General features: G+C 39.5%; 1 protein-coding gene across 7 annotated transcripts in view; it reads right to left on the bottom strand.

The window, feature by feature from the left end:
- The window catches only part of LOC138106538 (ubiquitin-conjugating enzyme E2 E1), a 45,710-nt gene that overhangs the window by 1,623 nt on the left and 24,854 nt on the right, over positions 1-19,233 (bottom strand). For all 7 annotated transcript variants that reach the window (XM_069007283.1, XM_069007276.1, XM_069007278.1 and 4 more), the window contains one exon: positions 6,837-6,969. In XM_069007283.1, the coding sequence (XP_068863384.1) occupies positions 6,837-6,969 (133 nt within the window). The remainder of the gene's footprint in view (positions 1-6,836; positions 6,970-19,233) is intronic.

Raw genomic sequence — 19,233 nt, 5'->3', positions numbered from 1 at the left:
CTGACCCACGCCGGGCTCCCCGGGCCGCCGCCGCCCTCTCGCGGCGGAAATAAGAAAGAGCCGGATTCAGAACAAAAACGAGTAACAGTCTCAGGAGCCAACTTCCACGGTCAATGCAAAACCCAGGCTCTGGTGGGTTTAATTTTTTTTCCCCCACTTATTTTTTTTTTCTTAAATTAATTTTTGCCTTTTTGTTCCCAGTGAAAAAAGGGACCGGGGCCTTAACACCTGCATTTTTCTCTTTCTGGGCTTCCACGGATTTCTAAAATCCTCCAGACAGGCCAAGGCACTTGGAATGACAGCTTCCATCACTTCTAAGAGGCTCAGCGATCAAGGGGAATGTTAGTTAGATTTACTTATTTTCGTGATGTGACTGGGCTAGGCAGCTTGCCACAGAAGTTATCCGAAAGGGAAACACAAGCACCAGGAGCCATTCTCAGAACACAACGTGACCTGCAGAGAAGCCTTACCCTGACTCACTCAGTGAACAGTGACAACAAATTTGGTGCAGTTTGCATGTGTTAAGATTATGCACATGAATAAAGGCTGGGGGGTTCACATGCTAAATCCTCATAATTTGTCAACTATCCATACCTAGAAATTTTATTGTCTGTTCATAGGTCACAGGAGTATTTGCAGAACACACTCGGTAAGCATACAGTATGACAAGAAGAAAACTAGTTCTTTCTCTCAAGGTGGGACCAGCCTACACATAGAACTTGCCAGTCAATCCTCATTTTTTCTACTGCCTTTCTGATGCAAAGAATTTGCCTGCAACTCTCGCTCTCACAGGCTTGGGCAGCAGGCCCAAGTGACACCCAAGTGTGGGGTGACACAGCTACAGAACCCTGGTGACTGGCATGTCCCTGTGCACTGAATCCATGCAGTGTTTCCAAGAACGCTCCCAATGCACAGGGCACACGGGCTATTTTTGAACTTGCAAAAGCGGTTACTTGTCACACAGGAGACACCCACACTGCACGCTTGAGGAGATTTTGTGCTTTGTTTCTTGTGAGCTGCTTGGATTTTGGGTTAAAACAGGAAGCAAACAAAGGAAACCCCAAATCCCTGCATGTTTGCACATTATGGGGAAAACAGCAAAATGACTGCAAGAGAGCAGAGATGTGTCACCCTCCCACACCTTCTGCAACAAGCTATCACTCCAAAACCAAGAACTCCTGATGCTTTCTACCTAGGGAGCCTCAGAGGTATAGCAGACAAGAAACCTAAATGACCTTTGTTTCCCAGGTCATCTAATCTTCAGAGGAAAGGCAGCAATTACTCCCTGCAGTCACATGGAAGTCCACGTGCAGCAGCCTGAGCAGCGGGCGGATCTGCCTCTGCCGCACCTGCCCCAACCCACACTGTTCAGGGCACGTTCGTGGCATTTGCGGTTGCTGGCAATGGCTCTGCCTTGGGTTCCTGAGCAGCCCTCAGCCCAGCCCTGCTGCTTGCTCAGTGTTTCTGTGTTTGACCTGCACCTTTGGTCTCCTTCCAAGAAGGTTTCTAACTGTAAGCAAGGTAACAATTTTGACAGATTAAACACTTCCAGAAGGGGAAGCGTGGAGTATTTCCAAGTTAATACAATAAGGACCAAATAAACAGAGGTCAACAGGTCTAATTTGTAAAGACAAAGTTGTTAATCCTGATTCTCAGCACAAAAGCTAAATACTGTGTAGACAGTCTCTCAGTCCAGTTGACTAATAACTGATAACAAAGCATGAATGCTGTTTGCCTTTAAGAGTAAGAGTTTTTAATTATTTTTCATGAATGAGGGGAAAGCGAAAATGAAAGAAGACTGCCTTATACTTGCAGAACATCCTGGTTCCTTAACACACCTTAAGATATAATCCTTATGGAACTAAAAGCAGTTTTCTCCAGTTAGAGGAATTAGACCAAGCACTGTGGGAAAAAATCTAAATTTGTTTTCACTTTAGCAGCAGCTCAGAACTGGGATGGTGTTAGACACATGTAGTCCATCTGTTTGCCATTCACAATTTTTGCTGACAGCACAAAAGCCAGCAGTGCAGGGAACCCAAATGGAACTGGAATAGGGAGAAATTGGAGGCCCACTTGAAAACAAGCAAAAATATTTAAAGTAAATGTTCATTACACCCTAAAGACGAAAAAAAAATTCTCACATAAACCTAGTACATTCAGACCAAAATCAAAAGAAACTGAGTTACTTAGAAGGCAGTGAAGCGAACAGCATGTGGAATAACAGAAAAATATAGTGTAACTGAACAATCCTTTGGAAATGTCCCACCTGAGATTACATTAATGCAGTAACTATACAGAGTTAAGCACAGCTTTTGAAAAGACATAAAAGAAGCTAATCTCGACCTTACCCTGAAGTGATAGTAGAGGTTAATTTACACAAGCAGCAGAATAGGAGTGGGTGGAAGGAAGTGGTTAGAGGTTATTAATACAAATGATCACAGCACACACACCAGATCAACACAAGTTACTGTTTTCACCTCAGTAAATGAAATATAACCCAACTATAATGTAACTCTTGGGAAAATGCCCATTGTAATAGTACAAATACTGAATTCTTAAATTCTAATTATACGTGTTTATCAGATTCTCCTAAATCCAGGCTCACCCAGCACGTGCCTGATTCATTTGCTATCTGAAACACATGCAAAACCAGAATACAACACAAAATGAGAAAACATAAAAAGCAGAGAACAGATTAACATTTTCAAGGTGTTGTATAGAATGCTTGGTTAAATGCAAAAGAACTTCATTATACGTATTTAGGACATGAAAGAGAGTACTGTCCCTGTATCAGATTTCTCCCACTGAAGTTCCTTGTACCATGCAATGCATTTCCAAGTCAAATTTTAAGATCCTTCATTTCTCCAACCTCAAGCACAGTAGTGCAGTCCCTCTTAATATCCTCACAGGAATCTAAGTATCACTTCTAGCACAGTCTTCTGGCTCTCCTACAGCAACATCCTCTCCAAAAACATTTGCTCCAACATACTGAATTGAACCCTCAGCTAGAGCCAGACCCAGTCCTCAAAGGCTGCACCTGTATATCCTTCATCACACGCCTCTAGGATGTTCATCAACCACACAGTATTTGTCAGTGTTTATGCCTCAACACCTTCTCTCATACATATTCCTAAGGGCTTGGAAGCTTGCCAGGATGACCATTTTCACCTCATTTTATTTAAGAAAGTAAATCCTTTAATGACATTTCATTTTCAGGTTATGAAATGTGTTCAGCTACAGGCCCTTCACCATCAGGCAGGCCACCACAGCAGCAACTGCCCCCACAGGAGTTACCAAAGACTTAAAGAGGCCATAGAGGTTTTCTTCTACTGATCTTACCAAGGAAGATTCAAGTCCTTTTTCCTTACAGAGCTTAATATTTTCAGAGATCAAGGCTTTTAAAATGACATTCTACTCTATTCTAAAATGACTACTGTTCTGTGAGTCCTTATCATCAAAGTGATATACACTGGGTTTTGTTTCAACTAGCTGTTTCTTTATTTCTTGCCCTAAAAGGCACTTACAGGAAGGCTACTGTAATTACATTAGCCTACCACTTAAACACGATCCACAGACAGTATTTACTCACTACTGCAAGCAGTTAGACAATCTGAAATCAACAAAATAGCAGGAATAAAGCAGGAGCAATATGATAATCATATTTTCCACATTACCATTAACACTAGTGTAAATTTTAATACATGAGCAGCTTTGGTTCTTGAAGGAAGGTTCTTCATTTCAACCTCAAGTGCTTAAGTAGAACAAGTATGTTCTATTATAGCACCACCATGCTTTCTCCTAAATCCCATCTCAATGAGATTGAAGCTGTATGTATTTTACTTCTGTACACAGACTGTGGTTTGTAAACCAACTCGGACTTCACTAGATGAAAGACTCCATTTAAATGAAACTGCTACAATACAGTGAATCACCATTAAACTCATCTTTTAAGGCCTCAATAAGTGTTGCCTATTTGTTTGGTTTTTTAATCCCACCCTTCTTTTCATCTGGGTGAGGGTTTAGATCTGAAGATAAAGACAAAGGTATCCTAGTCAGAAGCACTGAGCAGAAAGCAGGACTGAGCTGGAATGACACAACTGTTTTATTTGGTTCTGCATTGGGAAACTTGGCTGTCTCAGTAGCACTGGTAGTTACAGTATGGCCTTGCAAGGCATCCTACTTGACTGTTGAAGCAGCATGGTGGGAACACATCTGAGAGCAAGGGCTGCAACTCTGGCTGGGGAGTTTGTACCATCTACCCTGCCAGTGGTAGATACTTCTACTCAGATGGAGCTGCTGAAGGGAGAGGCTGCAGAGTGGACCTCAGACTGCAGGCAGTGCCAAGACCTTTCTCCTAGGCAGGACAGGCAGCAGACCTGCCTGCAAAAGGTGTTGCCGAGGTAGAGGACCTCCTGCAGCAGCTGGCTGAGCTATAGGATGCAGTGAGAAGCCTGCGTGGCATCAGGGCTGCTGAGGAAGAGTCAGACAGTGGTCCCAAGCACAGCTGCACTGGACCCACAGCCCATGGCCAAACAGCCAGAAACTCCCGCTGGAACACACGGAAGGGATGGGGGCCAAAAATGCAAAAGAATGGAAGCTTGCCACAGCAAGGACCTGCAGGAAGAGACTTGCCCCCAAAGCCTGAGGTGTCCCTGCAGAACCACTTTGCTGCTCTGAGATTGGAAAGACCCACAATAACAGAAAAGACACTGAAGCTAAATAAGGCAGTCCTGAGAGTTAAGGAAAGGACTCTGGAGCATGGGTATTTTTTTCATCAATCCTCCTGGTCAAAGGGAAAGGGTTCAAAAGGGCTAGTCAAATCTAGCAAACCGACAAATGGTTATGGGACTGGTGCCAAAGCTGGGGGTTTGGCTACTTAGACCATGGGACTTGCTTTGGGAAACCTGGTCTGCTGGGCACTGATGGGATCCATCTGTCAGAGGAGGGGAGGGGGCCTGCATGGATGAACAAGGAGCTCCTGGACAAACTCAAACACACAAAGGAACTGTACAGAAAGTGGAAGCAAGGACAGGTAGCCTAGGAGGAACAGAGAGAGGTGGGCCTGTGAACTCATGAAGTTCAGCAAGGCCACGTGTAAGGTCCTTGCACCTGTATCTGGGCAATCAAAATCACTTGTGAGACCCCACCTGGAGCACTGCATCCAGCTCTGGGGCCCCCAACATGAGAAGGATGTGGACCTGTTGGAGTGAGTCCAGAGGAGGGCCACCAAGACAATCAAAGGGCTGGAGCACCTCTCGCATGAAGAGAGGTTGAGAGAGTTGGGCTTGCTCAGCCTGGAAAAGAGAAGGTTCTAGAGAGACCTTAGAGCAGCCTTCCAGTACCGAATGGGGACTACAGGAGAGCTGGAGAGAGACTTTTTACAAGGGCATGGACAAGGAATCATAGCCTTAAAATGACAAAGGGTTAATTTAGAGGAGATATGAGGAGTAAATCCTTTATTGTAAGGGTGGTGAGGCACTGGAACAGGCTGCCCAGAAAAGTTGTGGATGCTCCATCCCTGGAAATGTTCAAGGCCATGCTGGATAGAGCTTTGAACAACATGGTCTAGTGGAAGGCATACTTTCCCACAGCTAGTTTGGAACAGATGATCTTTAAGGCCCCTTCCAACCCAAACCATTCCATGATTCTATGATAAGTCTGAACAAGCCTGACCTGTAGCACAAAAAGCAAAGGTGTAACAAAGCATACATGGGAAAGCAAAAGATCTCTCTTTAAATGCTTACTGGGCTCACAACATAAAAAATTGTGTACAGTTGGTTGGACAACAAATTATTCAGCAAATTAAACAACAACAACCCTACTCTAAAGTGAATTGAATTCTAACATGAGAGAACCATCTGTGTTGCCAGAGAATCTCCAAAAAGAGATGGACAGATGTCAGCAGGAAAGCACTAGAGATGTCCCAAGGTAGACCACACTGTGAACTGGAACCCTATCTTAGGGGTAGAATTGAAGGACCTGTTGGTATTACCAGAAACCCTGAAGTTATGTGAGCAAGAACAAACAGTTTCCTTAATTTGGCAAGCTTGTATTAATTTGTCTTGTGTAAGCAATTAGCATTGCTCTGCTGAGATGGACTGATGACCTGAAGAAGTCCTTTCTGCTGCAGACTAGACCAAAGCCTGAAAGATGGTGCAGTCATTGGCATGTATCTCATCAATCAAACAACTTTTAAGTAGAAAGTTCAACATGCACATAAATGCTTTCAGATACAAGACAAACACCAAGTGTATACACAAGCACCTCTTGTAACCCAAAACTCTTCCTGTGGTCACATATTGGAACCACGGGATAACATTTACTCACACTGGTATTTGCCTTAGAGCACTGGAACACAACAACACTGGAATGTAAGAGCTTCACAAATATAACACACCTACAGAAAGTTTGTTACTGTACAAATAGGTGAAAAACACAAGTGTCCAACAAAACTGAAAAATTAAATACTATTTTAGTGGCCAAAACACATGTAACTTATGCTTACAGTACCTAGGTGGTTTGAGAAACAATTATTTGTAGTATTTCTCCTCAAGTTTATTTACTTCTCAGTTTCTCAGTCCTGTCCCAATGCTTGCACTAAATGCTTAGGACTTCTTATGAACAGAAGCAGGAAAAAAGAAAACAAGCTCTAAAACAATTATCAAGAGGACTGGAAAAGCTGTTAACATTAGCTAATAGAAACTAATTTAATGTCTAAAATGAGCTTAAGTTTGTTCTTAAGAAGAGTGGATTTCAAATGGGCTGTATTCCATTAACACTCCATGCTATTCATGTTTAGCACTCATGACTTAAGATGGTAGCTACAGATCTCTTACCTTTGGAGGCTTGAAGGGATATTCTGGTGTAAACGTGATGTCAAGGAAGAAAACACCTCCCTCATAGACTGAACCTGGAGGTCCTAGAATGGTCGATCTCCATTCGTAGATGTTATCACCTTTGGGGCCAGCGCTAAGAGATAAAAAACAAAATCATTTAGAAATACTACGACAGCTCAAATAAACAGGACTTCTTACATTCTTCAAGTATGATATAGAAGAAATATTTCAGTCTTACTCTTCATACACCACCTGAAGTAGAGACCAGGATTAAAAGAAGATTGAATGCTCTCAAACACTCAGAGATCTTACCTGAAGTTATCAGCGTTCCAGCCTGTTTAGCAAAGCTGAGAAACTAGAGGTGGGGTATGGTTTCCATCTTCTCTCTCGACAGTTACAAGAGCAGCATCGCCCAGAACTACTCCTAAACATACTATACTATCAATACAACACAAGAGCTAAGTTTCAAAGAACAATTTCCTACTGTATTTCAGAAATGGCTCTTCCACCTCAGTCTTAATAAAACTGTATCACATCAAAGACTGTACTAATCAAATTAAGGATTTTTGTTCATTTTTAAAATCTTGTTTGTTCTTTAAAATTAAAATATATCCTGCACTATTGTTAAACAAAGGCTCATAGTATAATTGAAGGAAGCCAAATTAATGATGAGACTCTTAAATGTCAAAATTTTCTACGTTTTTATAATTTTGCTGCACAGATGAGGCCACATGATCTTACCTCGTTGATATTGCTTGCATTGTGGAATACCTTTTTTAGGGGAAATTAAAATCACTGTGTCAAATTAAAACAGTACTTTCTCAAATTAGCTCTGCCTAATTTGAGGCTCTGCCTAACCTGCCAGCAGCTCACTACAAGCAGTACAAACTAAAGGTGTTGCAAAGATCAAATGTCTGCTTGTTAAAATTAGTTTTACTTATATCTTTAGACACTTGCACTCTGCAGCGTGCCATACGTCACTGAGTATTTCTAAGTACAGCTCAACCTGTAAAGCCATTAATGGTGTAGGACTGCATTGCTGCCTCTTCCCTTCTGTACTGCTATGGCAGTACCTTATTTGTAAGATGCCAGAGCTGGAAAAACCCTTTGCATAACAGGAGGTGCTGACACAGCTTTTTCCACCATGGACGTACCATGGTTTCAGAAATCTCTTCTCCCCTTGTTCTGAAGGGGATGGATCTTAATATTCCTAATACAATGAAAACTAGCCTTGCTCTTCTTTCCCCCTTCTTTTAACAAGGCTCCTCTAAGACAGAAGGAAAAAACCAGGCTCTTTTCATATTACAACAATCACAGAGCAGCATTACTTGAGAGGGAAGGCAATACAATAAATTCAATATACACGTGACAATATGTATTTGATTAATGTGCAAGGAACCATAGTAATCACTAAGTGTTAATAACAATGTAACAAATAGAAATACAATTGCAAGAACATAAACTGTCATAATAACAGTGATCAGAGACACATTTTTTTTCCCTGCTCTTCCCAATACTGGTGAACATGTTCTCGACAGCAGGGGAATCCAGAGAGAGAAAGGGAATTAATTCTGTTATCAAACCTAATTTTTTGGGTTTTTTTCAGATTAACCTAGTAATAAAATTTCACAAATATGCTGGTGCTAGGTAATTCAACAATCATGAAGTTATGACTAAAAGCATGCTTCCAGGGAAAGGAAAGCACGTAAGAAAGCAGTAAAGGAAGACAGATTCTCTGCAAATGATGCACCAGCCACAAGGGAAAGATTTTTCTCTACAGAACACAAAACTCAGCACAGCTCAAGATCAGTATTAAATTAAAGTAAAAGCCATTCCGTTCTGAACACTCCTGGCATCCCACTCCACCTTAATGACTTGTCCCTGTCCTGTGTAGGTCTATATATTTGGGCAGTCAGTACTCTCCAGCTACCACTTGTGCATTAGACTGGAAAAGTGTTGTATTTCGACAGGAAGCTCTACCTCTGGAAAGACACCAACTTAACTGTGCAAACTTACTGAAAAGGACTCTCTGGGGCACCCTTAGCCACTGCTCCAAGGAATCACCTCTTTATGTACCCATTAGCAACCTCCTGACACACTGTCATTACTGCAAGTTGCACCGGCAATCATCCTCCCCTCCCTCCCCTAAAGATGGAGCTACTGAACGGGAACAGGTACTTGAGCTTTGTTAGCACCGATTTAGTGTTGGAATTTATATCACCAGAACTGCCAACGGGGAGCACTTCAGCACTCAAGAAATGTGATGTGCGATTAGCACTGAATACAGCCCTCTGAACCAACAAGAAATATTTCAACATTTCTCATTTTATTTCCAGCTTCAGCCCAAAGGACTGTCAATAAAAAAATCCCACAGACTTAAAAAATATATTATCATTAGTAATAGTCTTAGAAATCTCTTGTATCCTATTAGGTTTCCAATTAGAGCTATCACTGCACACAAGTAATATACTGCCATATTAAGAGTGCAACATCTTTGTAAGACATCAGTAGGCTTTAACAATGATGTACTAAGCTTTCCTTTTAAGCTTTTCATAATTCAATTAACAGAGTAAAATAGCTGTGCATGTCCAACTTTTACACATTAACATTGATTTCTTATAAAAGAAAGACTGAAAGAGGAAGATGCAAGTCAGCTTCAAGTATGATACTGCTTAGATTTAGCTTAGGATTAGTAATATCAAACAGCTCATGAAGACCTAGTGTATAATAGAAAAGTGACAATACTTGACCACAGTGTAAGAACAGTGGCATTAACTTTTGGTGGAGATACGGAAACTGTCACAGGTTAAAGATTACATTCTTTGTTTAAAATCCTTGCAATTATCTGCTTTGAAAAGAAATTCACTGATGCATGGACACAAGGCTCACTGGCACAGCTGTCACCTTGCCTGATATGTGTCACCAGTGCTCAAATTAAGTGCCTAGATCTACTAATACTGCATTTTGAAGCTGTCCAACATATGACCACTGGGAAGGCAATTTTAACCAATTACATAGAAATAGTTTCCACTGCAAGACTAGAGTATGTGAGCAACAACTTTCTGTATTAACTCAGCAGCCCACAACCTCTTCACTTCCAAAGAAAGAAATGAGTAAAAGACCAGCAATTCAGAGTGAAAAATGACATCCAAAAGAAAACTGAAAAGATCCCAACCCATTATTATCCTATCAAGCAGCCTGTGTTATACTGCAGTGCAACTGAGATCTCTCTTGGAAAAACAGTGATATGCTCAGTGAAGACACACTGCACCCACTGTAACAACTTATCCTGATCATTCCCAGTGATGCTGGCTTATCCCCCAGACAGATGTTATGACAGAAACACTCCTTGGGAAACCTCCCAGTGGCAAGGTATTGTTCAAGGAATATCTAATTTTCCAAGTCTAGAAGCAGGAAAATGCAAGGCATTACCTCCTGGTAGACGCAAGGCAGGGATAAAGTCTCAGCACAAGCGAGATCAAGCTCAAAGTCCTGCATGGGCCAAGTCCCAACCAGCCTTGTGCTGCTTTGGAAAAACCTGATCTTGCCCTGCCTCTCTTTGCTGGCAGGCGTCATATTCTTTCTCAGTTTAAAAATCCAACAGGTAAATTAGAAACACCTAGAGCAGAGGCTGGGGAGCAGAATGATGCCTAGGTAAATTAGCTGCAGATGCCTTGCAGTACTGAGCAACTGTAAACACAGAACTCCATCTCAGAGATTCAGTGTTCATGGAGAAGACACACACACACATGCACTTTCACATATGGAAAAAGCTGAAATGACAGTCTGCAAGAACACCCAGCATGTGACTTTTTTGTATTAAGCCAGCTGGAGACAACCTCCATCACAGGTCTGCAGTACATGACACCATCCCAGTATTTTGCACACACAAACTCATCTTCCTCCTCTGCCATGGCACCCTGGGCAAATCACTCAAAATATGCCTATGCCACGGAGGGAAGGCAGGACGACTTTTTGGTGTTCACCACATACTGCTAATGTATGAAAATCCCTGGGAACACAGCAATGGTACTTTCCAGAAGAATGACTCAGAGTCCATTGTTTATGTAAACATGCTAGTTCATTTGGAAACTACCCGGTCCTTTCTAGGAGTTTGATGAACCATTATCATTTGAACCAAATGATAATGTAAGTGCTCCCTTCAGTGAAAATTCAGACTGGCAAATAGTTTAATTCCTCTTCTTTGAGATACAGAAGACACACAATAGCAGATCACTGCAGTGATAAATCAAAATAGTTGATGCTACAAACTCTAGGTTAATACCCTGATGTACCAAAGCAGCACATATTCCTTTTAAAAGCTAACTAATTTAGCAGAGTAGTTTAGAAGTGCCAGAGACTGCTATTCATCAGGGTGACGAGAAGAAAGGTGATTCCATGGAATGATGAAGGAAATAACACCTAATGAAAACCTACAGTATGTTTCAGTTAAAATTGCAAGTAACAAACCCACAAACTCATACACCAACTACTCCATATCCCTATTGCTATTTTTGAGGTTATTTCACCCTAAACACAAAGAGTCTGATGAAAGTAGTTAAGCTGATTCAAAGCTGCACACTTGGGGAAAATAAATATAAATTCTAAAAACACCGCAGACATGACTTTTTCCAAGGGACATAGCTCAGATCAGAAAACAAACAACATACTAACGGTACATGGGAATTTCAGGGTGGCAGAGAATCTAATGATCTCTAAAGTAAAACTGCACCAGTACAAACTGACAGCAATATCAATTTTTTGCTGTTGCTTTGTTTTCTAGTAAGAAACACTTAATGGCTGAACATAGAAGTGCATCTTAGTTATGGACTTACTAGGCAGCTTTAGGAAATAGCTAAATGTCAGAAGGTCCCTTTGCTTCTTCCCCCCCCGCCCCATTTTTCTTTTTCTCCAAAGATGCAAGCCCAAAACACATTAGAAGTTTTGGCTGCCAGGCAGGCAGCATATCATTCTCACATGAAGTTCTGCTGCACCTTGATTTTCCCTTCTAACCCACCCCACTCCTGACCTCAGGGTAAATACACTTTCTTTTCTTGTAGCCCACCGGGTGGGTCCACACTGAATTTGTTCACTTATATTGTTAGGCTGAATCTGGTGGAGAGATTGGAAAAGCACCCCAGAAATACTGGATCACTGGGGAAGGCAGGTGCCGCCTTTACAAAGAAGCAGGACAGCTCATCTATCTTAGCCATTGAAAACAAACACCTCCAAAATCCCCCACCCAAAGAAATTTTGCTCTACAGATCTGTAAGCAAGCTGTCTTAAAACAGGAGTGCTGACAAACAGATTGAAAACCAACAAAAGAAAATGCAGCTAATCCTTGGTCTAAACATCACTTCCAAACCTTCATATTAATGCACAGTTCTAATTTTAGAAATAAACTGTCACCTTCTGTACATGCTTTAGCTACCAAAATCTATTATTATTATTATTATTACTACATCACTGAGACATCCCATTCATAGGCAGGACCCCACTATGCCAAGCCTGCTACAATACAATCCAAAGACCTGTGTACACAATTTACAAAGGTTTTTCAATTATAAAATAAGCATTAAAACATTACACAGTTATTAGGAAGAAATCCAAATAGACAAAACAGAAGTAGTTAAAAGGATACTGGGGCCATCCATTTCATTGCTATTTTTTTGGCAAAGTAGTTTAAAAGTGAGATGCCTCCCATTTTTAAGTCAAAGAATGGAAATTAAAGCAAAAGAAAGGAAAAAAAAAAAAAAGCCACAACACAAGACAACTACTCCTGGGCAACCATGGAAAATTAAAGGTAACATACTGAATTACTATGTGCCTATGTGTATCAGTGGCAATTTTTGTCCACTTTCATTACACACAACCAAGCTGCTCGTCTGTGTTAACACAAAAATGATGGATTGATATCAGGTGAAATTCCTGCAGGCTCAATGAGAGACAAAGGGAAAAGACAGCAAGAGAAAAAGTTGCAGCCATCTTTAGTTAAAAGACAGGAAGGGAGCAAAGGAGGTAGAGGTAAAATTGCAAAAATAGAACTTGATTCTCCTTCTAGTTCATGTTCAGGGATATGGTTTTCAAGTACAAAACTCTAAATATTATTTTTCTTGTAAGTCATTGAAAGTATTGTGTTTTCTGTCTTCAATTTAAAATGGTAGTCACAATATTACTGCACAAGTGTAAGTCCCTTACAAATCCCACCACATTTCTAACAGAGTTAGAAATAATATCATTCTTCTCTGCATTTTCATACACAAAATTTCTGTTTTAGCATCTGGGAAAGCTTTTCCCTTAAGTATCAGCCTAAGGTAAAATTAGGAAGGTTTGAACAATTGCACAAAGCTTAAACTGGAGGATAAACGGTGCAGTGAATTACTTTCCTACTAGGTTAAAAAAGGAACTAAATAACTAAATAGCTCTGATAATGGAGCTGATAAGGTGTAATGCAGGGATTTATGGGACCTCAAGGAAGACTGATAAGGGGGATTTCTTCGTGAGAAGAAAAAAAAAAAAAAAGACTATGTTTTCCAATTTATAAAAAAAAATACTTGGCAATAAGTTCACACAACAACCAAGAGTTACCACAGCCAAGATCTCATTCTTTTTCTATTACAAGAGGAACAGAAATGCCGTGGGGTACTTGCAAATTTAGGACTTTTACCTGAAGTATTTCAGTCTCTGCAAAATATTACTGTGAAGTTACTACTAAATTACTTGGTGAAAAGGCCAACCCTCTTAAACAATTTCACTGCAGAGTTTGATTTTTAAACCAGGCTTCAAAGATTTAAAATAAAATCTCAGCTTTGACCTCAGGGAGGTCAGGAGGAGATTTATGACATTCTCAGGAGCGTGCTACAGCTCTATTTAGTTCAACAATAATCACTTCAATTTAGGAGCAAGTCCTTATAAAAAGGGTCAAGAGAAATTAATCCATTTAGCATTGGTTCCAAAATTGAAAATAAATCCAGCCTGCTCAGGTCTCAAGGGTTTCAGTTTTTCTTTGCAGTGGCTTCTTCCTAGCCTTCTCTACTGCAAGGTACAGGAAGTTTGTCCCACTACATACTTTCAGTATTTCTGTCTGCAGAAATGATGCAGAGATGCATGACTGCAGAGAGGCTGCTTCTGTAAGTCTGAGACTTTAGTATGTACAGTATGGAAATACAGAAAATGCCAAACTAAGTAATCAATAAAATTATTTTCATTGTATGCAAATCTTTTTCTTTTCTCCTCATAGTTTTAGTTTGAGGCCGTGACCAAAAATTAAATGAATTAAAACGTCACAGCTTATATGTGACCTTACATGTCCCATTAAATAATACCCTGCATAAGAAACAATGAAACAAATTGGGAAAGAGTAACAGAGAATCTGACCCACCTAACAATTAGCAATGTCTTATTTGAAATGACAAGAAGATGTGATGGTAGAATCTGTGGTCTGCCAACACAACCTTATGTTATTTTTAAATCGGTTTCCTTCCTGCCATTTGTCTACTGACTAACAACTACCAACATGGGGACAGAAATTCCTGCTCATCATCAGACCTCATTTCCAAATTATTTATGTATTTATAGCACAGATGTATAATGTACAATTGGTAAGCAAAACCAGGCAGTTTCACAAATCCACTATTTCTGCAACTACACCATTTTTTGGCGATCTCTTCATATTCCAACAGGTTATTGGAAATTGGTATAGAAATATAACTAGTGAACATATTTATTTCTGTAATTTTAAACAAACTAAACTGGTTGCCTAGCATCAAATTGACAGATCTATAATTAAAGACAAATAAAAGACAATCAATACTACCTACAAATATGAAAGTTCTTGTGTCACCAATCTCAAATGTGGTATACTCCTCAAAAGAAAACAAATCTATTTCCTCCTGGCACTTACTGGGATACAGTAGGTTCCTCATACATGGAAAGGAAACTACCCCCTCTGACAACTAAACAGTTCAATAATACCCCCTTTCCTTCCATAAGCCCTAGAGGTGCTACACTGAATGATAACAGGGCTCTTTCCTAAATACTGTGCTTTATCCATTAAAGAAATGGAAATCTACTACAATTAACCTGCCATTCGAGAATCAAGCTGGGACCTACATCTGTGTTTGTGTCTATCATGCCCATCTCCTGTCTCGTTCTCATCAGTGTGAGAATACAGAAGCCAATCTCACTATGCAGATACAAACACCCAGTACATCATAAATATTTAGGAGCCCTGTAGTACATCAATTGTAGAAGTAATAAATTTGAACCCACATGATCTGGATGCTTCTGTCTCTTCACAAGTCACTTGCCCTGTCAAGGAAAAAAAAAAAATAGAGGATCCCACCTATTTCATAAGTCTACCTCTCCAGCACTGAGCTAACACAGTGGACTGTTTATTTTGGACTTTATCATCCATTTGCCATACCGATTTCATTGTAATTCTATAGATCAAGAAATGCACACCCTAAATAAGTTAGATTAAAGGGCAACAGCAGCTACAAACCAGCTTGAAAAAACCAGCCCCAGAAAGTTAAAGATGATGTGTAACACTTGGCAAGATGCCCCTGCTATGCTGAAAATTGAAAGCAATCAAGACTCTTGAGCTTCCCCAAACTAATAAGGACAAGGTTCTTGAGGCTTCACCCAACTGCCTCCTTGAGCTAACTTTCTTACTTCCATGGGGAGGAAAAGGGCTACTTGAAAGACAGGAGACAATACATTGCCAGACTTGAGATGCACTACCATCTCTCTTGCACTGAATGGTAGGAATTCAGTGAAAAGTCTGCACTCAGAACAGATGAAGTAATATTTTAAGATTACTAGTTTATATGCAACTTTTAAGTTTTCAAGATAACATAACCTAAGGGAAAAAAACATCTGCTCCTGTACCACATGCTCCTAAACTGATGTACCTGTCCCATCACCTACCTACCAGCCAACCAACTCCCCCTAAAGACACACTACAAATTAGAACAATCCATCAGCCAACCAACAAAGAGAGTCCCCTCCCCATTAGATAGGTAGAGTCAACATCACTTAACCAGAGAAACAGGCCATCCCAGTATCTTGGCTTCACATCTTTATATTGCTTCCTATCAGCATACCAATGCTGATACCGATAACATCATGCTGCTAAACAAAATACAGTATGTCTTGAAGGACATATCTTAAAGATATATAAAAGGTAGAAAGAAAAAAAAGTCTGATCTTGATGTCTTCCCCTTCTTTACCTACATTAAACCTCCTTTCCTTGCCATTCACTAAATAAATCAAGATCATTGCATTTGAATTAACCTATTTCACTGTGTGTGCTAACAGCAAAACTACACAAACTAGCCATTAACAGCTCAAAATTTGGTTACTCAAAACAACAATAAAATATTCTCAGTTATGCTGTACTACCCACAGCAACTCTTTCCTGATTTTCACAGTTCTAAACTATCAAAATTACCTGGCAGAAAAGTAAAGTAACTTGAAAGCACTGCCTTTGAGTTTTGAAACTCTGGCATGCACAGACTAGAAACAGAAATCTAAGATGAGAGTTTGCTTTAAGTAAAACAAGATTACCTACACTGTAATAGAGCATAGCTGCCAGCCCACTACATAGCAGCCACTAAAAATGGCTTATATACCACTGCAAGTTGTTCTCATTAAGAACATGAGCCACTCACAGTAGCTAGCCAACATTTACTGTAGTAGATACAAATATTTTGAAGGTGATAAGAGGGAAAAACTTTTAAAAAACCCCAAAAATCTATCAAGAGATTTAAGAAGAAAAATAGAACTTTGATTTTTCTACAGCAGATTCACATGCATAAGGTTAGCCTAAACAAGCATTTGCAATGTCCAAAGTTTGTTAATTTGTTTTCAAAGTATTAGGAACATTAAATTTAATCTACATTAGGAGCCACAAGAGGACTAAGCAGTGCTCTTAATTAAAGTATATAGTTTTGTGGTCAATTTGCATGCCTTAACTTGAAGAACAGATAGTCCTTAACAAATTATTGGTTTTTTTCTCCAGAATCTATTTGGCAATTGATATTAAGCAACTTCCCCGTGCAAAGCAAAAGAACTCACATGGATGAATTTTGAACTTCCCAATGCCTTTACTTCGTGACCCTTTTACTTGGAAGCATGTCCCAAATGTAAGGAAACATTAATGACAATGAAACAATGAAGTGACAAGCAATAATAGTTTCAAGTTAGGGCATTACATCACTTACACCTTTTATGAAAAACACGTTACATTCACACAAGCCAACACTTGGTGTCTTCTCCTCCCTAATTTCCACCAAAGAGAGATGACTTAGCAACAACTTAATAAGCTGAAAGACAACTCCCACGTGTGGCAGTTAAGCTCTGCTGACAGAGGACCACAGCATGCAGGGAACAGGGAATTGCCAGGGAGCACAAGAAATCCAGGCATCTTCCTCAACATCACTCCTGGTCCCACATGGCTTAGAAACTTGCTCCTTCAGCTGATCACTGACATTCTTAGTTTAAATTAAATTTAAACTTTTGCTGCCATGAAAAAAAAACCAAACCCAACAAACCCACAAAACCAAACCACTCTAAATTCACACTTTAAGTACCTGAAACCACTGATATTAAATAATACTTCATGTATGTTGCCATGGAGGCTGTTCTAGTCATTAGAAAAGAAAGACATTTTCCTCACAAACTTCAGGTGCAATCCAAGAAATTCACAAGAAGAAGTCTAAAATATACATTTCTTCATTGGATGGTGGTAACATTCTAATTGGTAGTAGTTCCAGCACAAGGTTTTCTATTGTATTTCATAAATAGAGCAGAAGGAGGAGACCACACCTCACAGAAACAAGCATCTTAGAGACAGAGAGCAGCATACATTTTCTAACCTTTTAACCTCAGCATTGTTACAAGCAAGAGTGACAAGATTATAACTATGTTTTGAGAGTTGCACCTTGCTTTTGTTATGCTGTAACCATACAGGCAGCAACAGAAATAAATGCCTAGGAAACTGCAAAACTGACACAGAGACAGAGGAGCAGTTTGCACCTAATATTACACCATTAATTTTTTGAACACGAACTGAACACGTCGCTTCTAATTAGGCACAAATATGAAAACAGCATAATAGCACACAGTGGTATGGCAAAACACCTGGAAGAACTGCCAGCCTTAATATCCATGTTTGATGCAATTTTACATATGTAACAACACAAGAGAAATAAATCTATCACTAACTACAAATCACAGGGTTTTTGAGTATGAAGGCAGGGAAAAGCTCTCTAAGAACAAAGAAAGGTGATGTGTTTCCAGTCACTCCAAATTCATTCACTTTGATTTTTCTTACTAAAAGGCATTTCAAGTATTTCTCTAAGTGAAATAAAGATGTTCAAACAGCAGTAGGTTTACAATGTAAATATATTTACACTATGTTGGAAAATTTCTCATCCAGTCTAGACAATCCTACCTGAACTTTCAAAATAAAATTATAAACAGGTATTTCTTCATTTAAGCTTCTATGTCAAGACCTCAGTTCAGGAAGGCCAGTAAATAAAACTCTCAGAGTACACACAAATAGCCTTCTCAACAAATTAGCTGACACTCCCATCATTAAAAGTGACTTATCTTTTTTTTTTATTTTTTCATTTATATTGGGTTTTTAATCAAATGTAGTTACAGGTTAGGATGAGCCAATTCTTTTTCCAATTAAGGTAAAATAGCTGAAAATAACTCTCCTCTGCTGAGCTTGTACCTGTCAGAAGAATAGAACACATCACTCACCAAAAAATCATCCCAATGACAGTATCATTAACAGGTTAGCAAACTAACCAATACTAATATGATTTTTAAATTCACTCTATATAAATATACAGAAAACTCATGCAACTTTCAGCCATGAGTTAATGACACTACAAACTTGAAATCCAATCAGGAAAAGTCAACCTTAATCTTAAGTACTGGAGTAAGACACCAAAGTGAGTATTTGTTTTGTGCTTTAAGACTCGATTCTCTGAGAGACATATTAATTTGACAAAAATATAACAGAAAATACTTTAAAAAATCACTCTTAAAAGTGCTTTTGTTATATATATATATATATATACACACACATATGAATGTGTGTTTCACAGAGCACAAACTTTTTACAACATGACTTACAAAGACATTTTTTTCTAAACACAATTTTCCCCCTATAAAACAATGTTAAAATAAACTTCAGTTCACATGTAAGTGTACTAGAGATAGTATTACTGCAAAGATTTTGATCACGGGGCAAGTGCAAATTTTACCTACTAGCTTATCAAAAGAAATATAGATCCATCAGGCTGGATCTGATCTGAAGTCCACCTAAATTAACACCTTGTATCTCACTGGCTTCCAGTGTCAAATGGGAAAGAGATGGGCATCA

Source organism: Aphelocoma coerulescens, chromosome 2 (genome assembly GCF_041296385.1).
Source record: "Aphelocoma coerulescens isolate FSJ_1873_10779 chromosome 2, UR_Acoe_1.0, whole genome shotgun sequence".
Lineage (NCBI taxonomy): Eukaryota > Metazoa > Chordata > Aves > Passeriformes > Corvidae > Aphelocoma > Aphelocoma coerulescens.
This window is presented reverse-complemented; position numbering and strand designations above follow the sequence as displayed.